Source organism: Monodelphis domestica, chromosome 4 (genome assembly GCF_027887165.1).
Source record: "Monodelphis domestica isolate mMonDom1 chromosome 4, mMonDom1.pri, whole genome shotgun sequence".
In the NCBI taxonomy this organism is placed as follows: Eukaryota; Metazoa; Chordata; class Mammalia; order Didelphimorphia; family Didelphidae; genus Monodelphis; species Monodelphis domestica.
Window position 1 is genome coordinate 427,606,553 of NC_077230.1, and position 25,913 is coordinate 427,632,465.

Consider the following 25,913-nt stretch of genomic DNA (forward strand, 5'->3'; position numbering starts at 1 on the left):
CTATGATTTGTTCCTTAACTAGCTGGTTTTGGAGAATCATATTGTATCATTTCCAATTAATTTTTGGTTTACTTCTCCATGTACCCTTACTAATTTTTATTTTCATTGCATTGTGGTCTGAGAAGTTTGCATTTATTATTTCTACCCTTTTGCATTTGTTTGCAATGTTTTTGTGCCCTAATACATAGTCAATTTTTGTGACTGTACCATGTGCTGCTGAAAATAAGGTGTATTCCTTTTTGTCCCTATTTATTTTTCTCCACATGTCTACTAACTCTAATTTTTCTAAGATTTCATTCGCTTCTATCACCTCTTTCTTATTTATGTTTTGGTTTGATTTATCTAGTACAGATAGAGGAAGGTTCAGGTCTCCCACTAATATACTTTTTTCTATCTATTTCATCCTTGATCTCCTCTAGTTCCTCCTTTAGAAATTTGAATACTATGCCATTTGGTGCATACATGTTGAGTACAAATATTTCCTTGTTGTCTATACTGCCTTTTATCAGGATGTAATTACCTTCCCTATCTCTTTTAACTAGATTTATTTTTACTTTGGCTTTCTCAGATATCATGATTGTGACTCCTGCCTTCTTTTTATCAGTTGATTCCCAATAGATTTGGATCCATCCTCTAACTTTCACCCTATGCGTATCTATCTTCCTCATGTGTGTTTCTTGCAGACAGCATATGTTAGGGTTTTGGATTCTAATCCACTATGCTATCCACTTGCATTTTCTGGGTGAATTCATTCCATTCACATTCAGAGTTATGATTACTAGCTGTGTATTTCCCAGCATTTTGATTTCTACTCCTGGTCCTGTCTTTTCTTCTTTCACTATTTCCTTCTACACTAATGTTTATTTATAATCAGTCCCCATAGTTACCACCCTTATTTTACTTCCCTTTCTACCCCCCTCCCTTTTTAACCCCCCCTTATTTTCCCCTGTAATCTTTTTTTAAATTTCCCCCCCCACCCTCTCCCTCCCTTGTATTTCTTTCCCTCACCACCAGTCCATTTTTTACCCTTCTATTTCCATATAGGGCACAAATCTATTCTCTGCCTCAATGAATTGGATTATTCTTCCCTCTTTAGGTCAGTTTCAAAGCACATAAGAGATGAGTAATTCCTATCTCCACCCTCTTTACCCTTCCAGTGTATCGATGTTCTCTCCCCTCCTGCCATGAGCTTCTTTGTGACATATAAATTTATCCCCATTTGTTTCTTTTCCTGTTTCTTTTAGTATTAACCTCTTTTTTTTAGGTCTGGTTGTATACACACACACACACACGTATATGTATTTATGCATGCATATATCTATATACCTATTGTGTCTTGTCCTTTCATCCTATACAGTTTGTCACTGTTCCCTCTAAGTGTAATTCTACTAGCTGCCATGGTGATAGCAACAGTTTTTAAGAGTTACCAATGACCTCTCTTTCTTATAGGGATACATATAATTTTAACTTATTGAGTCTCTTAAACATGTTTTTCTTCTTTTTTTTGTTTTTCTTTTCCCCCTCTTTTTTAATTACCTTTTGATGATTCTCTTGAGTTCTATGCTTGGACATAAAATTTGCTGTTCAGGTCTGATCTTTTCTTTACAAATGCTTGGGATTCTTCTATTGTGTTGAATGACCATACTTTCCACTGTAAGAATATAGTCAGTTTTGATGGGTATTTGATTCTTGGTTGTAGACCTAGTTCCAGAGTTCTTTGCTTTCCAGAATATCATATTCCATGACTTTCAGTCCTTCAGTGTGGATGTAGCCAGATCTTGTGTTATCCTCACTGTGTTTCCATTGTACCTGAATGGCGTCATCTTGGCAGCTTGTAATATCTTTTCTTTAGTCTGATTGATAGTTTTTAAGTTTGGCTATAACATTCCTGGGTGTTATCAGTTTGGGATTAAATACAGGAGGTGATCTGTGGATTCTTTCAATCTCCACTTTCCCCTCTTGTTCTAGGATATTGTGACAGTTTTCCTGAATAATTTCCTGTAGTATTATGTCCAGGCTTTTTCTTTTGTCATGGTCTTCTGGTAGACCAATGATTCTTAAATTATCTCTTCTCAAAAGATTTTCTAAATTGTCTGTTTTGTGAATGAGAGGCTTCATATTTTCCACAATTTTTTCATTCTTTTTCTTTAGTTTTATAGTGTCCTGTTGCCTTGTGAGGTCACTTAATTCCAGTTGTTGTATTCTGATTCTTAAAGACTGAATTTCATCCCTGTCTTTTTGGTCCTCCTTTTCCTTCTGATCTGATTTTCTTTGAAGGTCTTCTTTCATCCTCTTTACCTTGTCTTTCTTCTCCTTTGTCCCATCTTTCATCTTCTTTGCCTCATCTTTCATCTGCTTTGCCTCATTTTCCAGCTGGTTGATTTTGGCTTTCAAGACACTATTTTCTCATTTTAGTTCAAGTGCCTCTGTTTCCAGATGACTTATCTTAATTTTTAAGTTATTTTCCCAGTTGTCTTCAGCTTCTTTTGATTGTGTTTTGAATTCTTCCACAGCCTGTATCCAATTCACTGGGATTTCTGATTTATCGTTTGCTGATCTCTCCCCCTCTGTTCCATTTGCTGAGTAGAAGCTGTCTATTGTAGTTTCTTTCTTCTTTATCTGTTGTTTGCTGAAATTCACCCCTTCTTTACTCCCCATATTTGTCTGTGCTCTTACTCCTCTCATTTTTTTTTGTTTTTGGGGGCTTCTGTCACTCTCCCCTCTTGGAGCTTTAATAGGAGATCTCTCAGTGTAGCCTCTGGTGGGGTTTGAGCTTCCCTGACCTCTGGAGGCTTTTGATTGCATTAAAGTCCAGCAGTCAATGAGGATGGATATGGACCTTGGGTTTCCCTGAACTCTGTAGTCTTTTGAAGAGATTAAGTTCAGCTTAGTTGGGCTGGGTGTGCTCTGAGTCCAAAACGTCCTGGAAGGCTGGAGCAAATATGGAGGATCTCCACCACTCTGACAAGGCTGCCAGGTCTATGCTACCTCTCTAGCTCCTTCCCCAACATCTCCGTTGGACACTCTAAACTTGGCACAGCTCTGCTTGCAAGTTATGCCTTTCAGACCAGCACCTTTGACCACCCAGAAGTTCCCACTGCCATTGGAATCTCAGCACTCTGGGTGGGTGGGGGGATGGGTCCTGGGACCTTCCTTCAGTCTTCCCCTTAACCCTAAGTGTTCTCAGATTCTGGCTTTATGGGGGGAGGGGGGGCGTACCTTTTGAATTAAGTCCAGCAGGATGGTTCCTTGGCTCAGACTTGTTGTTAAGTTTGATTTTCAATCCCCTGGGAGCATTCAGTTTGTGATCCATTAGGAAGGGTATTCAGAGGTCTGAACTTCTGCTATTTTGAGGCCTTCATCTTACCTCCCCAACCTTTTTTCTTGAGGATAACCTTGTGTGCTACATAAAATAAATGTTAATTATCCCTGCTTTGATAATGTTGCAGTCTTTCTTTCTTACAACTCTTTAGCAGCCCCCTATTGTGACTCAGTAGAAGTCCCAGGCATTTTTCTAATATGTAGTTCCCTCAATTGATCTTTAGAGACTCCAGACTCCTCACCAATCTGGCTGAACATTCCCCAGTTCACTGTTGCCACTTGTAAATAGTCATCTAGAACCAAATACAATAATCCAAGTGCCATCTGATAGTACAGAAGGGCAGCTTTCTCCTTATTCTTGGAAATGGACATGTTTCTCCTAAGACTGCATTGGTTGGGGTAGTTGTGTAGCTCAGTGGATTAAGAGCCAGGCCTAGAGATCAGAGGTTCTGGGATGAAATCTCACCTCAAATAATTCAAAGATACATAACCCTAGGTCACTCATTTAACCTCCATTGCACAGTATGGATTCTAAGGCTAAAAGGGAAGGGTTAAAAAAAGTATGCATTATGCTTTTTCAACTACCCTGTTACCTTTCCCACTTATAATAAGTTTGTGGATCTCTCAATAATCTCCAACATCTCTTTATGCAATCCAAATTGGCATTAATAGTCTGTCTCCAATTTCCCCTTTTTTAAATCAACCATACCCCATTACTTCAACTCTTTTCTATGGCATAGGTACCAGTCACTGTCCCATCGAGGCCAATGCTTTTTTGTGTTTTGGACTTTTTCTACTCAAGGATAGGACCTGATATCAATCCCCAATTACATTCATCTTATCACATTATGTCTACTGTGCCAGCATCCTAAACTACTTCTGCATCCTACCTGTTTCAACAATCCCTATCCTGCCATTTTTCTCATTATTTCTTTTTTTCTTTCCAGTTTCAAAATTATGCCTTCTGCTTGTCTGTAGAATTAGTAGAACATTAATGGTCATGATTTACAAAACTCTTTACAGATATTATTTCATTTGATCCAAGTCACTCATAGAAACATTGAACAGAATGAGTTCAAGAAAAGAAACTTCAGAAGATTTATCTGAACAGATACAGAATGAAGTGAGTAGAACCAAGAGTTAATATATACAATACCAACATTGTTCTGAAGGCAAACAACTTGGAAACCCATGGGACCTCTCATCACTGCACTGACCAACCAGGACTGCAGAAGACCCATGATGAAATAAGTTACTCACTTTCAACAAAAAGCTATAGACTTCCTATGAAATCAGCTGCCTCTCTTCAGAAATGGGATGGACTGAGGGTGTAAGTTGCAACACATATTTTTTGAGCTCTGAAATTAGTTTTCCTTGATTGTCCATGCAGCATCATACATGTATTTTAATCTTGAAACAATTATTAATATATAAATATTGCAACTTATGTGCTCATGTACCGGATTCATAGGCTTATTAGTCTTGATCATTGCATTTAATAGGTACTGTATTAATTCTGACTACTCTCCAAATCTACAGTCCAAAAATAAGAAGAATTCCCGGGTAAGCTGCCATTGGGTCCTAGTTCACACCTTGTCTGACCAGATTCCATACCAGGTCACATGTTTGAATAAACCCCTCCTATTTGATCTTGTGGTAGTCAGTTGAACCAATGTTAAGTCTTGTGCCTTGTAAAATGATCATTAGCTACCTCCATTCCCCATTCCTTGATCCTCCAATAAAAGATTGAGGACATATATAGTTCACTCTCTCTTTCTCTCTACCACCATCAGAGGAGCACACAGGCTGGATCCCAAGCTCTTGAAACCTTGTCTCTGAGTCTCTCTTCCTTTGTTCTATTTCCTCTTTCTCTATATCCCCTTCACGCATTTTCTCTCAGTTTCTAACTCTCCTTCTCAGGTGTCCACCTAGGAATATATTAATTTGTGGCTACAGGCAGGCACAACTCATACCTGTCCCAAAGATTTTAGATTTCATTACTGGTAGAAGTTAGAAGGGGGACAGAAAATAGATTTTAGTTAATTGGAAAAAAAATAAATATAGAAAAAGCTCTTTTCAACCACAGGTGTCAAATACATAACCTGCAACATTCTCAGGTGCTGCATGAACCAGGGGAAAAGGTAATTGGAAAATAGTTAACAAAAGAAAATGACAAACAGATAATTATATGATCATTTAAAATGTGTGCTTTCATCATCCTCATGTACAGATTGAGGCCAATAAAAATTCATTCCACCTCTGAAGTATATCCTGTTGGTGTCTGACTTCCCCAAGGTCACTTCCCCACTTCACAATTCTATCTCTCCCCCCTGCTCTCCATTCAGAACATTCCTAGAGGCAGGGACAGGAAGTTGGGATACCCCTAAGGTTTGTAACAATAAAACTACATGAAATAAAAGGAAACTAAGGCCAGAGATGATCTCTCTATGGTCCTGCTGTACATTAATGTGATTATGGGAATGGAGGGTCTGTCATCTGTACATAGGAAAGTCAGACCAGTGAATTAATTGGGCAGCAGGAATTCTACAGTGGATCCAGCTACTGAATGCTAAAGCCAATAGATCAGAACCAGGCTTCACAAGAGACATGCTTCCATGTGGCATTTAATGCCACAAAGAGGAAAATATATGTCCAATGGTGAATCTCTTTGTGTGAAAGGAGACAAAGTTTATATCTTCCTTTCCATCTCCAGAATTTCCCTACCAAGGGGAATCAAGGCCAGCCCCATTGCATGACCATAGCTTATACTCCAACCAAGACTAGAAATAATCCGTGGTTCCACAGCACCAAGGGAAAGGGATTGAAGGAAAGAGTATTGGGCAGTCATTGAACCTGCGGTCCTAGAATTTGGGAGATGAAGAAGGTTGTATATCACTAGGACAGAAGAGAATAATACAATAACAATAACAAGGATGATGAAGACAACTCACATGCTTTTTATACCTACCATATAAAAAGGACCTTTACTCATAGAATGCTATTATATACAGAGAAAATGTAATTCATTTTTCCAGATAAAGAAACTGAGGCCTCAAAAGGAGGAGTCATTTACTACACAGAGAGTAGACAGAAAAGAAAGGATTCTATCCAAGTTTTATGATTCTGAGCTCAGGGCTCTTTCTACCACAATGCACTGTGCCATGGGACCAGGGGGGGGGGAGAGTGTCACTTTTGTCTATTTCTGTCATGCCAGGGAAAGAGAGAGCCCCACACAAAGTTGGGGGCCCAATCCAGATACTCACCATAGATTATAATATTCTTGGTTGCAGTACGCGTCAAACCAGTGAATGAGTTAGATGCAGTACAGGTATAAGTGCCAGCATGATTCAGGGATGCAATAACAGAAAATGTGGCTGAGTTGCTGACAGGTTGTCCATTGTGTAACCAAGTGAATTGTGCTGCTGGGTTAGAATCAGCAACACAGCTCAAGGTAATATTTGCCCCAGTAGGGTACTCATTGGCTGAATGTACAATTGTGGCGTTATCTGGTCCATCTGGAAGAAAGAAAAGGATTCCATATTGAGATTATGGCAGAAATAAGGGGGCATCTCCTAGTCTATAACCCATCACCAAGAACCACTGTGTCTCCCTGATCCTCCTTTGAGCTGGGAAATTCACAACTCATCTTCTACTTTTCCAGTGTGGATCTGAACTTGGAAGATCTTAGGGCTTTCTCCAGTTCAGCACCCTGGCTGGCCACCCTCAACCAGAACACATGGCAAGGCCAGTTTGGGCTCCCTAAAGATGAAGGGGGTTGGGAACCTCAGAGCCTACCTCTTTAGCTCTCAGAGAAGGGACTGAATTAGCCTGGGCCTCTGGGAACACACCACCAGGCTATAAGAAGGCACCATATAGGAAGAAGCAATATACTCACAGGTAACATTCAGTGTGAATGGATTACTCCTTTTCCTAAACAATGGGTTCTCGATTTCACACACATAGGGCCCTTTGTTTTCCGTTCTTCTGAGACTGAGGATAGTGAGTGTCCTCTTATCCGGCGACAGCTGTATCCTGTTACCACCTAGGGCAAGTCCATTTATGAACCACCGGTAAGCGTGAATTTGACCCGTAGCATTGCATGTCATTGAGAAGTCCTTGGTCTCCACTGCAGTATTGTTGGAGGTGATGATGGTAGGTTTGGACAGTGGTGCTGTGCAGGGAATAGACAGAAAATGACTGTATTCGTACTTTTTCTTATCTTATAACCTTATAAGTGGTTTGGAAGTGGCCTGTCTAAGACCTTGGCAAGGCTGGGGGCCAGAGACTAAAAACCTGTGATTTCAAAGGCAAAGACACCCCTTTCTATGGTGCAGATCTCATCTCCTCCAGTCCTTAAGAAAAGTTCTTCTTCAGTTCTGTGACTGACAAAGACATTCACATGGAGTCCAAGCCCCTGGTGCTCAGTCTTGATGGGCTGAGGCAAGCTGGTCTGGGGATGATAGACCACTTCATCCAGCACCTGGGCTTGAATTTGAGGCCTTTCTAACTTGGCAGAACCACCAAGAGTTTATGATTCCTTGGCCTGGACTTCCAGAAGCCAGGGTCCCTTACCTTGACAGCTTGATAAGGATATAGGGAGCCGGTGGTGTGGATAGACTAAAGTCAGGCCATGGGGAGATTGTGCTCAGAAAGGGAAACATTACTTTAACTCTGTCGAGGAAAGAAAAGGAAAGGCAGAGAGTGGGAATAGATCAGTTCTTATCAGGATAAAAAAGGATGAGCCTCTGGCTGGGAGTCAGGTTAGATCTGTTTCAAGTCTGGATATATTGAACCCACAATAATATCTCTAGAGCATAGGACATGATTTGCCCCCAGGATGTCCATACCCTTTACAGAAGATTCTAGAATTCCCTGCTTTGGGATCTTTCCTTTCCTTTGGTGTTTCCTGCCCTACAGGATGAGAATGAGAATGTTGAAGGTGATCTTCAAGCTCACATGAGGTTTTATGCTGGGAATCTAAGCTAATGGGGACTAAATTTCCCTGAGCCTTTATGGTCCAAGGAGAGACCTTTCCTGATCTCTAGTTGGAAGTTAAAATACCTCACTGAGAGAGGTATGTGTTGTAATAATTAAAGGAGTTTGGCATAAACTGTTACAGATAAAAGAGTGGTTGCCTTAAACTGTGACCTCAAAGATATGTTTTCAAATCAAAAATATAGTGGTCACCCGGGAAAAATTCCCACATATTAAATATAACCAAGTCAGCTGGGTTTTATGGAGATTTTAATTAATACAAATAAGGAATTAATGAAAGAGAGAGAATAAGAGGAAACAATGAGAAAAGAGATAGGCCAGCTTAGGCCAGCCTAGGCTTTTAAGCCTTAAGAGAGAGATCAGTCAGTCTTTTATCACTCATGTAAAAAATAGACTCAGATACAGGACTACAATCCCCACGAGCCTTTGCTCCACTTCCCCAGAATGCCTTGTAATCTCACCTGGGCCGAGATCGAGAAGGGATTTAAGCTGATTCAAAAGCTTTTGAGGGGGGCTTGGGGCTTTTGGACTTCCGTTTTGCAGCAGGAGCGTCTCTTGTGTGATGTGAGGTTATTTTGTCTAGGCCTCTGGCATAGGCACATGTTTCTTACTTGTATATTCTTTAATCTTTAATCCTTTAATAAACCTTTAAAAAATATAATACTTCTTGCAGAGAGAAACTAATTTCTACCTGCCTCAGTCTCCCCATCTCCCCTAAATTTTAATCTTTACACTCACCACAAGATTTGTCCCAAGCAAGACTCTAGTGTTCAGAGAGATACCAGTTCACCTTTGGCCAGCTCAATCTCCATCTAAGTTCAGCCACCAAGCCCTTCCCATTCATCTTTGGCCATATGAAACCTCTTCAGAGAGAGGTCCTCAGAGAGAGTTTTTCTCTCAGCTTCTGATTTCCTTTTAAAGAGAATTTTCTCCTATGTCACCTCCCCTAAGTTCTCACATCTACCAATCACAGTAGACATTTTCCAAAGGACAAACCATTCTTAATTCACACCTGAGTAGACTAAAACCTCATACCTCTTTTGTTAAGGCTTGTCCCTTACAAGTTGGCAAGTTGCCTGACCTTCATAGGTACTTAGCACCTTCCTAAAAATGGACTTAGCTTAAGGCTTTTGTTTCACTATAAGTATGAGTTAAGTACTTATTTATTGTTCAGTAAAGAGTTTACAACTTTATCTTCCTCTAAAATATGCTTAAGTATGGGTGGAGTAGAGTTCTCACATTCCTGACTAAGTCCCTTCATTGTTAAAATGGGGAATGGTCTTAACCAAGTGTTATGAAGTAGGGTCTGAGAATTTTTAAGATTCACAGTGTGCCAGAGCAATCCCTGGGGCACATCCAGGATCATCAACAGGCTTCCTTCCTGGGTCATCCATGGCCAGCTGTCTTAAAATTAATTTCCAATTTTACAGGTATAAGTGAGAAATATTTCAGCTTCCTTGACCTTTCTCCTTGTTATTTTGGTAGAGCTTGCACTCCATCCCTGGGTCTCCACTGGGAAGTTTAAGGTGAGGAAGAATGAGCCTCCCATTTGTATCCAGTAAAGCCAAGTGAGACTGACCAGGACAGTGACAAATCTGAGGTCAGCTAGCCACCTTTTGTAGTGGGGGGAGAATATGAAGAAACAGTGAGCATGCTCCTGAGCATGAAGGTCATGGTAGGACTTTTTGGAAGGTGTTTTGGCAGCATCAATGGATCCAGTGACTGACATGACATAGTGACTAGTGTTGGACTAAGAGTGAGAAAGACCTGAGTTCAAATTCTGTCTCAAAATGTTACTGGTTGTGCGACTTACTAGCAAGTCCCTATCTGTGTCTCAGTCTCCTGATTTGTTAAATGGGTAAAATAATCTCTCCCTCTTAGTGTTGTTGGATGAAATGAGACCATATATAAAAGCTGTGTATAAATCCCAAGAAGAGCCCAAACAAAGGTTCAGAGGAAGGAAAGTCAGAGTGTGAGACTGGGTACCAAATGTAGACTCAGGCTGTCTGAGCACACAATGCATGGCCAGAAGTATCTGTAATGCCTGCTGCCATTTTCTGAAGGGCTAAGGTTTAATGCCAGAACAAGAACACTCAAGGATAATCTGTAGGCAATAGAGAGTCATAGAGAAGAGACATGAGCACACACATATTTTATTGAAGGGCCAATTAAGGGCACTAGAGATGCTTAGCCCAAAGAAGAAAAGACTTGAGGAGGAGGGGAGACATGTCTCCAAAGACTGGTCAAGTTATAATGGGTTTGATGCCCCTGCCAGGGGATGCTCAGTGGTTACATTGATCAGGGAGGGACTATTTCCTAATGTGTCAGTATCTTTTCTCCTTACAGCAACATTCTGGTACCCTTTTATCTCTTGTCTATCACAAAACAACTCTTTTTTAAAACCCTTACCTCCTGCATTAGAATCAATACTCTGTATTGTTTCCAAGGCAGAAGGGCCAGGCAATGGGGGTTAAGTAACTAGCTCAAGGTCACACAGCTAAGAAGTGTCTGAGGCAAGATTTGAACCCAAGATTTCCTGATCCACAGCCAGGCTCTCAATTCGCTGAGTTACCCAGCTGCCCCTGCAGATCAGCTCTTCAGAGGAGGTAATGGCTTCTTTTTCAGAAGGGGCAGGGATTATGATTGGAATCCTGGTATCTAATTGAGAACTCTACTATATTTTGTTAGAAAGAAAGGCGAGTAGGATTGTGTGGCCTCTGACTCTTATTTCTCCTAGTCTGCCTCCAGAAATGTGGGAGAAAAATGAAGATGATTCCTCAATTTCTTGACCTTCTCTAGGCCCCTGGTCTCCTTCCCTTCCCTAAGCTTGCCTTTCACACAATATTTACTGATATGGATCTCATTGTTCTTTTCAGGGTTATTCATTGTACCTCCTTTTTTCCCAACTTCTTTCTCAAGCAAAAAGTCTTTACTTTTCTGTTTTTAGAAGATGTGGTAGACCTAGATTGATGTAGCCCCAAAATTAAGGAAATAAGATTTAAAAAGACAGAGCCGAAAAGAATGAAGAGGCAGCAAAGGGATCAGGGATAGGGTAGTCTAGAGATAAAGAGAGATGGAGGAGAGTTTTCAGCAAGCTGTATCTCAAGGAAACTGGTCTATGGGTTTTCCTTGACTACACAGGCCAAACAGCAAACAGTTTTAATGGACTTGACTCCCTTCTCATTTCTCTTCCAAAAATGATTTGGGATGCTTTGCAAAACTGATCTGAAGAGGATTCCTGGACTGACTCTGCAACAGTTATGAGACGCATAAACAGGCTTACATCCAACCCAATCCTTTCTTGGGTGAGGAAGGGCTCCAACATTTGCCCCTCTATAATCAGATGGAAATCAGGCTGGCTCAATCATCCCTGGCCTCAGATATTCCTCTCTTGCTATTGGTCTCCTTCTGTCCACTAGGTGGAACTACCAGTACAGGAAGGACTCATTAGTACAAAAAGTTTCAGAGTAGCAGTTGACACATAATGTGATCTAGGGCATCTTAAACTCTCTAGGGCTGTCTCTGGATACAACTGACTTCAGTTCCCTGGAAAGATCAGGAAATGTCCAATTAAACAGGAAATCTTGAAAATCAAAAAGAGAGTTTAATAAAATCAAAAGAAAATAAAAAACAGAATTAAATAATACTAGGATCTGGTTTTTAAAATATAAATACAATTAAATAGATGAAGCATTGGTTAATTTGATTAAAGATAGAAGAAAACATTATAACCAATAGCAAAAATGAAAAGGATGAATGAGTTAGCAATGAAGTTGAAATTAAGGAAATTTTGAGCACTTATTTTGAGCAATCATGTGCCAGCAAAATTGAAATGTAAGTAAAATAGATGAATACTTACAAAAAAGATTAATTGCTCAGATTAGCAGAATTATAAATAGAATATTTAAACAACTCAATCTTAGAAAAAGACATTGAAGAAACCACAAATGAGTTCTCTATGAAAAAGTCCCCAGGATCAGATTGATATACCAGTGAATTACCACACTGAAGGAACAATGAATCTCAATGCTATTTAAACAATCTTAAAAATCTAGGCAATGAGGGCTATGGGGTGATCAGTAGATAGCAGGGCCTAGATTCAGGAGGACCAGGGTTCACATCTGGCCTCAGATACTTTGGATGTGTGACCACGGGCATGTCATTATCCCCCTTTTTCTAGCCTTTACTTCTCAACTTACTTTGAACCAATACTCAGAATTGATTCCAAGATGGAAGGGAAGAATTTTCAAAAATAGGTAAAGAAAGAATCCCACCTAATTCCTTTTGTGATCCAAATATATTTTTGATACCAAAGCCAGTGAAAGCAAAAACAGAAAAAGAATTGGAATACTTAAATAATCCTGTATTAGAAATAGAAATTGAACAAGGCATCACAAATGTCCCTAAGAAAAAATCCACAGGGCCTGATGGTTCTATAAGTGTGTTATATCAAACATACAACGAACAACTAATCCCAATATTATACAAAATATTTGATGTAATAAACAAACAGGGAGTTGTACCAAATTCCATTTATGACACAATTATGGTACTGATTCCAAAGCCAGGCACATCAAAAACAGAGAAAGAAAACTATAGACTAATCTCCTTCATGGACATAGATGCAAAGGTCTTAAATAGAATACTAGCAAAAAGACTCCAGCAACTGATCCTGAGGGTTATTCATTATGATCAGTTGGGATTCATACCAGATTAATATTAGGAAAATCATCCACATAATTGACCATATCAACAAGCAAACCAACAAAAATCACATGATTATCACAACAGATGCAGAAAAAGCCTTTGACTAAATACAACACTCATTCCAACTGAAAGCACAAGAAAGTATAGGAATAGAAGGGCCTTTCCTAAAAATAATCAACAGTATATATCTAAAACCATTAGCCAACATCATCTGCAATGGAGATAAACTAGATGTATTCCCAATAAGAGTACAAGTGAAATAAGGATGCCCATTATCACCTCTACTATTTAACATTGTACTAGAAACACTAGCAGTAGCAATTAGAGAAGAAAAAGACATTGAAGGCATTAAAATAGGCAATGAGGAGATCAAGCTATCTCTCTTTGCAGATGATATGATGGTCTACTTAAAGTATCATAGAGAATCAATTAAAAGGCTAGTGGGAATAATCAACCATTTTACCCAAGTTACATGATACAAAATAAACCCACATATGTTATCAGCATTTCTATATATTTCCAATACATCTCAACAGCAAGAATAAGAAAGAGAAATTCCATTTAAAATCACCCTACACAATATAAAATATGTAGGAATCTATCTGCCAAAGCAAACACAAGAACTATATGAACACAACTACAAAACAATTTCCACAAAATTAAAACTAGATCTAAATAATTGGAAGAACATTAACTGCTCATGAGTAGGATGAGTTAACATAATAAAAATGACAATCCTACCCAAACTTATTTAGTGCCACACCCATGGAACTACCAAGAAAGTTGCTTATTGAAGTAGAAAAAACATCACAAAGTTCGTTTGGAAGAACCAAAGATCAAAGATATCCAGGGAAATAATGAAAAAAAATGTGTAGGAAGATGTCCTAGAAGTAGCAGATCTCAAACAATACGATAAATCAGGGGTCATCAAAGCAAAATGGTACTGGCTAAGAGACAGAAAGGAGAATCAGTGGAATAGACTTGGGGTAAGGGACCTCAGCAAGACTGTCTATGATAAACCCAAAGATCCCAGCTTTGAGGACCAAAATCCATTTTTTGACAAAAATGGCTGGGAAAATTGGAAGACAATATGGGAGTGATTGGGTGTGGATCAACATCTCAAACCATAAACCAAGAAAATTCAGAATGGGTGAATGACATGAATGTTAAAAGAAGGAAAATATAAGTAAATTAGGTGAACACAAAATAGTATGTATATATCAGATCTTTGGGAAAGCAAAGATTTTAAGACAAAGCAAGAGTTAGAAAGAATCACAAATGGAAAGTAAATAATTTTTATTATATTATACTAAAAAGGTTTTGTGCCAACAAAACCAATGTAACCAAAATTAGAATGGAAGCAACAAATTGGGGGAATAAATCTTCATAACAAAATCCTCTGACAAAGATCTAATTACACAAATTTATAAAGAGCTAAATAAGTTGTACAAAAAAACCATGCCATTCTCCAATTGATCAATGGGCAAGGGACATGAATAGGCAATTTTCATATAAAAAATAAAAACTATTAATAAACACAGGAAAAAAAGTGTTCTAAATCTCTTATAATCAGAGAGATGCAAATCAAAACAACTCTGAGGTATCACCTCACACCTAGCAGATTGGCTAACATGCCAGCAAAGGAAAGTAATGAATGTTGCAGGGGATGTGGCAAAATTGGAACATTAATGCCCTGCTGGTGGTGTTGTGAATTGATCCAACTGTTCTGGAGGTCAATTTGGAAATATGCAGAAAGGACACTAAAAAACAGTCAGCCCTTTGATCCAGCCATAACACTGCTGGGTTTATACCCCAAAGAGATAATATGGAAAAAAAAAATTTGTACAAGAATATTCATAGCTGCACTCTTTGTGGTGGCAAAAAATTTGAAAATGAGGGGATGCCCTTCAATTGGGGAATGGCTGAAAAAATTGTGGTATATGTTGATGATGGAATACTATTGTGATCAAAGGAATAATACACTGGAGGAATTCAATGGGAACTAGAATGACCTCCAGGAATTGATGCAGAGTGAAAGGAGCAGAAGCAGGAGAACATTTTACACAGAGACTGATACACTGTGGTACAATCAAATGTAATAGACTTCTCCATTAGTTCCAAATGCAGTGATCCTGATCAACTCGGAGGGATCTATGAGGAAGAAAACTATCCATATTCGAAGGAAAAACTGTGGGAGCAGAAACACAGAAGAAAAAGAATTGTTTCATTACATTGATGGAAGGGGATATGATTGGGCATGTAGACTCTAAATGATCACCCTAGTGCAAACATCAACAATATGGGAATAGGTTCTGATTAAGAACACATATAAAACACAGTGAAATTGCATTTCAGCTACAGGAAGGGGTGGAGGAAGTAGAAAGAGGGAAAGGATATGATTCTTGTAACCAAGAAATAATGTTCTAAATTGACTATATAAAATTTAAAATATAACTCCATGAAATATTTCAGTAGCTATAAGACTTAAATCCTAAATATTTACATTCGCCACACTCAAGTTATGTTTTACTCCAGAACTGGCTACAAATCATGTTTGTAAATATTATGTAGAAAAATATAAAAACATGTTTGAATGGAAATAATTTCCATATGGTGCTATTTCTTTAAATTAAATAAAGCAACTTTTTTTAAAAGATAAAAAAAAATAGACAAGAGGAGAGTTAATCCTATCTTTCACAAGAGACTGATGACTTAGCTATCCTGATCAATACATTGATCTAAGACATTTTCAAAGGATTTATGATGAAGAAATATACTCTCTACCTCCAGAGAAAGATCTGATGGTGTCTAAATGTTGTATAAACAATACTTCTTTCAATTTCTTTTTTCTTGGCTTTTGTGTTGTTGTTACAAAGTGGATAATATGTACATATGTTTTACATAATTTCATATGTACAAAGGACATCACATTTTTTGTCTTCACAATGGGTCAGGACCAGGTAGGAGGGTGGGAATGCAAAATTTTAAAAAACTGTTATAAGTAAAAATATAAAGAATTTGGAGTTTGGAAGGAAGTTTGAGATTTCCATTCCATTGAGGTCCTGGGATAAATTGGCAAATAGAATCATCTACCTACAATCTTGCAAAAGGTTTAAGATACAGGGTCCTAATTTTTTGTAGTTGCCTTTATTGAATAGTTGGAGGCATTTCCCAGAAGAACAAAAAAAGGCAGAAAGTAATAAAAGCCCTTCTTAATGAGGTAATTCCTAAGATTGGATATCCCAGATCACATAATCAAAATGATAATGGTCCTGGCATCACATCACAGATTATTCTCATGATTGTTAATGCTTTGTGCTTAACCAACAACCTTCATTACACCTGGCATCCTCAGTACACAATCAACCCTGTTTGCTTCAGTTTTCTCATCAGTAAAATAAGCTGAAGAAGGGAATAACAAAACACTTCATAACTTTTGGTAAGAAACACCAAATAGGGTCATGAAGACACAGACATGTCCGAAATAACTGAACAATTTTTCCTTTTCTGAAAGGGAAATTTTGTGATTCTGAACAATACTGGCTGTCTCAGTCATTTTCTTCCTTTGGTTCCTCTAGTTTGGGACATACTCCTGGAAGGGGGGCAGGGACTGAGTCATTTTCCTGTATCTCAAGTCCATAGCCTAGGGACTTTTTGCTGAGAAAGTGGGTGAAAAATATTGTGGGATAGAGCTGAATGGCCAGTTGTGGCCCAGGTCAGTTAGATGAATGAATGAATGAATGAATGAATGCATGCATGCATGCATGCATGTACCAGTGGACTGATAAGAATAGGATTAGTAATGTGGGAGATGGGGAAGGAGGGAGGAGGGCTTGGCATTCATCCAGTACTACATATCAGCCTAATCATTCAAATGAAGATAATGCTTGTGCTTTGGAACTGTATTTTAATTTAAAATCCAAGATTTTGATTTTTGTTCTAGAAAAGATCTTCAATAAGAAGCTTGCTAACTCCTAAATCCAGGGAATGAACTGTTGCAGAAAGATGCAAAAACATACATTACATCAAGAAGATCAAGAATGAATTTTGGATATGGTTGATTGAACTAAAATTTAATTGAACATTTATTGTAAATGTACACATTTATGACAAAAGGGACTGCCCCTAATTTGGCTTTCTGTCATTGTGCCTAGCAAAACATTGGTTTTGCTTTCTTTCTTTCTATTTCCTCCCTTACTACTCTAATTTCCTCTCAGAAAATTGAATATTGTATATATCTATAGTTAGAAGTGCATTTAGGACTACAAGATGATTATGTTAAATGATCAATGGGGAGACTAGTCACCCAGTGATCATCAGGGGGGATTGTGAATCTTAAAAATTCTCAGACCCTACTTCAGAACACTTGGTTAAGACCATTCCCCATTTTAAACAATGAAGGGACTTAGATCAGGAAGTGGGAACTCTACTTCACCCATACTTAAGCATGCCTTAGGGGAAGATAAAGTTGTAAACTCCTTGCTGAACAATGAAAAATACTTAACCCATACTTATAGTAAGGCAAAAACCCTTAAGCTGTGCCTATTTTTAGATCTAATTCAAAAAGGTGCTAAATACCTATAAAGGTCAGACAACTTGTAAACTTGCAACGAACAAAGAGGTGAGAACTTACTCAGGTGTGAATTACTCAAAGTTTAGTCTACTCAGGTGTGAATTAAGAATGGTCTGTCCTTTTTAAATCGTCTACAGTGATTAGTAGTTGTAAGAACATAGGGGAGGTGACATAGAAGAAAATTCGCTTTTAAAAGGAGCTCAGAAAGGGCTCTGGGGAAATTCAGCTGGAAGGAATCAGCTGGAGAGATTGAACTGGGAAAGGCTGAATGGTGGCTGAACTTGATTGAGCTAGCTGAAGCTGAACTGTTGTCTCTCTGAACACTAAAATCTTGCTTTGGACAGATCTTGTGGTGAGTTGATAAAAGACTGACTGATCTCTCTTAAGGTTAGCCTAAGCTGGCCTAGCCTTTTTCTCATTATTTCCTTTCTCTCTCTCTCTCTCTCTCTCTCTCTCTCTCTCTCTCTCTCTCTCTCTCTCTCTCTCTCTCTCTCTCTCTCTCTCTCTCTCTCTCTCTCTCTCTCTCTCCCTTTCTTTAATTCCTCATTTGTATTAATTGAAATCTCTATAAAACCCAGCTGACTTGGGTATATTTCATATATGGGAATTTTTCCCTGGCGACCACTTTATATTTGATTTAAATCAAGACACTGTACTGAAACCATATTTTCTGCGGTCACAATTTAAGCCAACCACTCTTTTAACTGCCACAGTTTATACCAGACCACTCTTTTAACTGTTACAGAACACAATGAGATGCTATATTGCTTAGTAGACTTTAAAATGCTGGGCATCTGGAAACTCTTGTAATTAGTATCATTTCATTTCTCTGTGCATAGAAGATTACTCAGTTTAGGTCAATTCCCTGGGGGTAAGGGATAAAGCTGATCTCAATAGGTGAGCCATTGAAGTGGGAATGACCAGGAGAACCAGAGGGGAAGCAGTTAGAAACCAACAGGGGAAGAGCCAAGATGGCAGCATAGCAGGAGCTTCTCTGAATCTCCTTCTAACCAATCATTACAAAGCATCGCAAGGGGGCAGCTGGGTAGCTCAGTGAATTGAGAGCCATGCCTAGAGACGGGAGGTCCTAGGTTCAAATCTGGCCTCAGACACTTCCCAGCTGTGTGACCCTGGGCAAGTCACTTGACCCCCATTGCCTAGCCCTTACCACTCTTCTGCCTTGGAGCCAATACACAGTATTGACTCCAAGACGGAAGGTAAGGGTTAAAAAAAACAAAAAACAAAGCATCTCAAAAGGACAAAAATCAGAACCAGAGAAATAAAGGCACTCTCCCACTGGTCACAGTGTGAAAGGTATGCAGTGAGTGAGGATTCCTATGCCATAAAGAAAAGAAACTGCTCAAATCAAAGCACTAGTTGACCACACTTTCCCCCACATCAAATACTGAACCACAGTTAATGCCAGGGCCAGGAGAATTTCCAAAGTCTCAGGGGAAGACTGAGAGCACCACAGAATACCCCTGAGGGCTGTGGCTGGCCTTGGCAGTGAGACTCAAAGCTAAATAACACAGTCCTTGCAGCAGGGGAAGCAAAGGGGCAGCCAAAAGGGTAGCCAAAGCAGAGTTGAGGATGATGAACTTAGTGCAAAACCCATGTTGCAGTTGAAAATACAAGAAGCAACAGCTGAGGAAGATAGCCTTAGGAAAAAATGCTTTGAAGCAGGAACTACACATAAAAAAAAAACAACAGAGATCTACCTGCCCTCATTCAATCCTCAGAAAGGGAACGAAAGATATTCACAAGGCAAAGCCCTTGAGACAGAAGCTAAGAAACCAATGACCACCAACATGCAAGAATACCAATCCTAAAGGGGCAAAAGGAGTTAACAAAAAAAACCATCTTGACCCTGGAAAATTTTTATGGAGAAAAAGAGCAAATGTAGAATATCTGTCTTGTAAAGTGGGTAGAGGAAGTGCACATCATCCTCTTCCTCATTTCTTGCTCTGGGGCCCAGGGGTCTCACATTAAAAAAAATCCCTTAAATTCTGTTTTAGAATATATATTAAATATTGTTTCTAAAGCAGAATAGCATAAGGGCTTGGGATTTGGGGGTAAGTGGAATGCCCAGGGTAACAGAGATACAAAGTGACTAAGGACAGATTTGAAGCTAGGTCCTTATGACTCCAGGCCTGTCCCCTCTATTCACTGAGCCCTTTCATCTTGTTGTGAGAAAAAGAGAAACCATTAAAAGGAGAAAGCTGTGGGAGAGACCTGAGAACTAGAGAATTACCACCATTCTCGGAAGGAAATGCTTCCTCAGTGTTCCAATTCCTGCATGATCCAGCAACTTTAGCACTAGATGACTGGCATGGAGAGGTGCCTTATTAGTCTATTTCAGACTTCTCCTAATTCATAAACTCTTCATGTGTTTCTGATTTCTCTTTATTGAGATTCCTTAGTAGCAGGAAAACTCACCAAAGGAAGACACCCACATCTCACATACAGTGCCAAAAACAAGGTGGTGAAGTATGGGTGAGAATATGACTCCTGGGAAACAAGTCCTCTTCTGCAAGTCTGACTTGGCCAGATTGGGCTGAATGGCTCTTGCCACTCTGTGGCTCAGAATAGGGCAAGGCTTTCTCTCTAGGACTGGGAGGGAAGAATCCCAGGTGCCTTTCATAAGTTAGGTAAAGGAGGAACCTGGCCCTTGGAAGTCCATGCCTCCAAATTTGGAAAAGATACAGAAATGGAGACTGGAGAAGTCTTTCAGAACAAAGGAGCCACTAGGAGAACACACTGGTGGCTAACTCTGTTGGTTCTTAAATTTATTTGCAGGGATTGGATACTAATGATTTGTACTTTGTAAGGACATGGTAGTTGTCCCTGAATAAGTATCAGATATGATTTGACTAAGGTCTCAATCAGAGCAATTGAGTTACTTGAGAAAGAAGGGATACTTAGAGAAGAGTTGTCTTTGGAGCTTCTTAAAATATAAGATTACTTCCCAGGCACCAGGGTTTCTTTCCCCCTCCCTCATCAAGCCTCATCACTGACATGCAACTACCTCAAAGTTAGTCCTTCAGCCATATACACTATTATTCTCCTACTCAGCTAGCCTATGGAGTGTTGGATCTTTCTCAGGAGTCTTTTTCCTACACTAGGTTATGTAATATTTTAATTTGAGAAATTGTTTGGAGCTGTAGTAGTAGTAGTAGTAGTAGTAGTAGTAGTAGTAGTAGTAGTAGTAGTAGTAGTAGTAGTAGTAGTAGTAGTAGTTGTTGTTGTTGTTGTTGTTGTTGTTGTTGTTGTTGTTGTTGTTGTTGTTGTAGTAGTAGTATTGGTAAAGAGAGGGGAAAATGGAAGAAAGGTCAAGAGATATTAGTGTTAAAAGGAATTTCCCTCCAGATTATGTGTTTTTGTTTGATATCATCAATCACTGACCTGTAGGTCATTTATCATTGAGATTGACTGGTATTGAGAAACCCTCAGAGAAAGGAAGTTGAAACCAAGGAGAAGGGAAACTGATCCGACAGAAACTGCCCCCTTGTTAATCCAAGGAATTGCTCCTGCTCTTCTCTCTCTCTCTCTCTCTCTCTCTCTCTCTCTCTCTCTCTCACTCTCTCTCTCTCTCTATCTCTCTCTCTCTCTCTCTCTCTCTCTCTCTCTCTCTCTCTCTCTCTCTCACTCTTTCCAGTTTGACATGTACTATCATTTTGTTCAGTCTCTTTACATTTAACTCTTCCTAAACTATTCTTAAGTAAGTTATTATAGTTTATTTAGATTGGCTAAAATACACCAAGATGTTGACCAGAACCAGTAATCAAGACTGATCAAAGCTACAACCGCACTGCAGAAAACTTTGGATTGGTGAGAAATGGTTAAGTATTGGGGGAGGGAAGCAAGCTGAACTTTTGCTTTTTTCCCCAAATAGAGCCAGGTTTGGGGATTAAGCTCTAATTAATGATTAAATTACAGCTAGGAAATATTGTGGATGGAGTCTGGAGTCAAAAAACTCATCTTTCTGAGTTCAAATCTGGTCTCAGACACTCAATAGATGTGTGACCCTGGGAAAGTCACTTCACCATCTTTGCCTCAGTTTTCTCATCTGTAAAATGAGCTAGACAAGGAGTGCAAACCCCTCCAGGATCTCTGCTAAGAAATGGAGTCAGGAAGAGTTGTACATGACTCTATAATTACTTGTTAACAATTTCTCCTCACACATAAGGGTTTTGCTTTCCATCATCATTTGCCTCTATGATTCTAGTTCAGCCCTCTGTGGCCACACAGAACACTTCTAAATCCTCTTCCACGTAAGAGTCCAGAATATTGCTATCAGGCCTCTCCCCAAAGCTTTCTATTCCTCTTTTTCTAATATGTAGTTCCTCAATTGATCTTCAGAGACTCCCAAACCCTCAGCAATCTGGCTGAACACTCCCCAGTTCACTGTTGCCCCTTGTAAAATGTGTCATCTAGAACCAAATACAATAGTAAAAGTGCCATCTGATAGTACAGAAGGGCAGCTATCTCCTTATTCTTGGAAATGGACATGCTTCTCTTAAGACGGCATTAGTGGTTGGGGTAGTTGTGTAGCTCAGTGGATTGAGAGCCAGGCCTAGAGATCAGAGGTTCTGGGATCAAATCTGACCTCAAATAATTCCTAGCTATATGACCCTGGGCCACTCACTTAACTTCCATTGCATAGTATTGATCCTACGTCTGATAGGTAAGGGTTAAAATAAAGTTTGCATTATGTTTTTTCAACTACTCTATTACCTTTCCTACAGATAATAACTTTGTGGTTCTCTCAATCATCCCCAAGATCTCTTTATGAAATCTAACTTGGCATTAATGATCTGTATCCAATTTCCCCTTTTTTTAAATCAACCATGCCCCATTTAACTTTTTTCTATGACATGTATACTAGTAACTGCCCCATCGAGGTCGATTTTTTTTTTTGTGATTTTGACATTTTGTATTCCAGGATAGGACCTGATATCAATTCCCAATAATATTCATATTATCACATTCCACCTACTGTACCAGCTTCCTGAACTACTTCTACATCCTATCTGTTTTTACCATCCCTATCATGCCAATTTTTTCTTTCTCTATATTTTCCTTCCAGGTCCAAAATTATGCTTTCTGCTTATCTACAGAATTACTAGAACATTAATGGTCACCACTTACTAAGGTCTTTAAAGATATTATTTCATTTGAGCCAAGTCACTCATAGGAACATTGAACGGAATGAGTTCAAGAACAGAAACTTCAGAAGATTTGTCTGAACTGATGCAGAATGAAGTGAGTAGAACAAGAAGGTAATTTATACAATAACGATAGTGTTGTGAAGTCAAAGAACTTTGAAAAACTTGGGACCTCTGATCAATGCAGTGGCTGACAAGGACTGCAGAAGACCCATGATAATAAGTTACTCACTTCCTACAAAAAGCTACAGACTTGCTATGAAATCAGCTGCCTCAATTCAGAAATAGGATGGACTCAGGCTGTAAGTTGCAACAGATATTTATTGAGATTGAGAATTACTTTACCTTGATATGTCCACATGAGTATTTTAATCTTGAAAGAATTACTAATATATTAATATTGCAACCTATGTGCTCAGGTATCATATTCACAGATATATTAGTTCTTGATCATTGTATTTAATAGGTACTCTATTAATTTTGACTACTCTTCAAATCTACATCCCAAAGGTCAGAAGAATTCCTGGGTAGGCTGCCACATTGTCCTAGTTCCCACCTTGCCAGACCAGATTCCATACAAGGTCATATGCTGAGTTAATCTACTCCTCTTTGATCTTGTAGTTGTCAGGTGAGCCGATATTAAGTCTTATGCCATGTCACATGAACATTAGCTACCTCCCATTCCCCATTGCTTGATCCTCCAGTAAAAGATTGAGGAAATATGTAGTTCACTCTCTCTCTCTCTCTCTCTCCCATCATCAGAGGAGCACACAGGCTGGATCCCAAGCTCTTTAATTCCTGGCTCTGAGTCTTTCTTCCTTTATTATATTCCCTCTTTCTCTATATCCCCTTTACCCATTTTTCCTCAGTTTCTAACTCTCCTTTTCAGGTGTCCAACTAAGAATATATTAATTTGTGGCTATAGGCAGACACAACCCATACATGTCCCAAACATATTCTTTTTCATTAGTGGTAGAAGGTAGAAGGGGAACAGAAAATAGATTGTGATTAATTGGAAAAAGTAAATTAAGAAAAAGTTCCTTTCAAACACAGGTGTCAAATACATAGACTGCAACATTGCCAGGTGCTGCCTGAACCAGGTCAAAAGGTAATTGGGAAATAGTTGTAGCAGTCCACCCCTAGCTATGGGCAAGGGGAACAGTCGGTATGTACAGATTGCCTTAGAAGAGAGCATGCTCAGTCTTGAGCATGCTAAGTATTGCACATGGCTGGGAAAGCCTCTGACCCTTGACCCCAGCTTCCCCCAGGTTAAGCGGGAACACAGGTTTCTTTGTGCTCACCTGGTTAAGAGAAACCACACCTATACCTTGTCATTAACCAATGATCATCATCCCTGTGTACTGTGTATATTTGCATATCAAAGATTATATATAGCCCAGCAAGCTCCGCCTCTCTCTCTCTCTTTCAGGCTAGCTGATGGCTGTCCTGGCAGGACTTGGCCTCTGGCCAAGCTCCATCTTTAAATCTTCTCTATCTCTCTTTCATCTCTCTGACCTGTGTGGGATTAAATGTGGATCTCTGGACTGGTAAAAGCCTTTGGAAGGGTCCTTTGATCAGAGCTTAGCTGTGGCTCATGGAAAATTAATAAAGACTCATTCCTGCCACCTCATATCTCTAATTTGACTCCGTCATCCCCCTTGTGGTATCTAAAACTTCTATCCTATCTCTATCTTCCTACCTTAAAGCTTCTCTCCCCTCTGAGGAAGCTTTAATAGTTAACCAAAAAAAAAAAAGATACACAGATAATTATATGCTAAATTAAAATGTGTGCTTTAAGCATCCTTATGTACAGATTTAGCCCAATAAAAAGTCATCCCTCCTGTAAAGTATATGCTGTTGGTATCTGACTTTCCAGAGGTCACTTCCACACATCAAAATTCTATTTCTCCCCCTGCTCTCCATTCAGAATATACCCAGAGTCAGGGACAGGAAGCTGGGATACCCCTAAGAATTATAACAATAAAGCTGCATGAAATAAAAGGAAACTAAGGCCAGAGATGACCTCTCTATGGTCCTGCTGCCATTAGTGTGATTATGGGAATGGAGGGTCTGTCATCTGTACATAGGAAAGTCAGACCAGTGAATTAATTGGGCAGCAGGAATTCTACAGTGGAAACAGTTACTGGAGGCTAAAGTCAATAGATCAGAATCAGGTTAAATAACTGACATGCTTCCATGTGGCATTTTACGCTACAAAAAGGAAAAATATAGAAGCAATGGTGAATCCCTATGTGTGAAAGCAGACAAAGTTTACATTCTCCTTTCCATCTCCAGAATTTCCCTGCCAAAGAGGACCAAGACCAGCCCCATTGCATGACCAGAGCTTATACTCCAACCAAGACTAGAAATATTCTGTGGTTTCACAGCACCAAGGGAAAGGGACTGAAGGAAAGAGTATGGGGCAGTCATTGAAACTGCAGTCCTAGAAGGTGGGACACAAAGAAGGTTGTATGTCACTGGGACAGAAGAGAATAATACAATATCAATAACAAAGATGATGACGACAACTAACTTTTTTATTTTGTGTCTACCATGTAAAAAGGACTTTCTCCACCTAAAATCCTATTATACACAGAACAAATATTATTCATTTTTCCAGATGAAGTAACTGAGGCTATGAAAGGAGGAATCATTTACTGCACAGATAGTAGACAGAAAAGAAAGGATTCAATCTACGTTTCATGATTCTGAGCTCAGGGCTCTTTCTACCACAATGCACTGTGTCATGGGACCAGGCAGAATATCTTATGTCTATTTCTCTCATACCAGGGAAAGAGAAAGCCCACCACAAAGTTGGTGGCCCAATCCAGATACTCACCATAGATTATAATATTCTTGGTTGCGGTGCGCGTCATGCCAGTGAATGAGTTAGATGCAATACAGGTATAGGTTCCAGCATGATTCAGGGATGAAATAACAGAAAATATGGCTGAGTTGCTGACAGATTGTCCATTCTGTAACCAAGTGAATTGTGCTGGTGGGTTAGAATCAGCTACACAGCTCAAGGTAATATTTACCCCAGTAGGGTACACACCAGCTGAACGGACAATCGTGGCGATATCTGGGCCATCTGGAGGAAAGAGAAGGATTCCATATTGAGATTAAGGTAGAAAGAAGGGCATCTCCTAGTC

General features: G+C 39.3%; 1 protein-coding gene across 2 annotated transcripts in view; it reads right to left on the reverse strand.

Moving 5' to 3' along the window:
* Positions 1 to 3,200: 3,200 nt before the first annotated feature.
* The window catches only part of LOC130458746 (carcinoembryonic antigen-related cell adhesion molecule 5-like), a 74,738-nt gene continuing 52,025 nt past the window's right edge, over positions 3,201 to 25,913 (reverse strand). For both annotated transcript variants that reach the window (XM_056825365.1, XM_056825366.1), the window contains 3 exons: positions 25,601 to 25,852; positions 7,217 to 7,492; positions 3,201 to 6,836 (listed from right to left, as the gene is read on the reverse strand). In XM_056825365.1, coding sequence (XP_056681343.1) covers positions 6,508 to 6,836; positions 7,217 to 7,492; positions 25,601 to 25,852 — 857 coding nt within the window. In that variant the 3' untranslated portion in view covers positions 3,201 to 6,507. The remainder of the gene's footprint in view (positions 6,837 to 7,216; positions 7,493 to 25,600; positions 25,853 to 25,913) is intronic.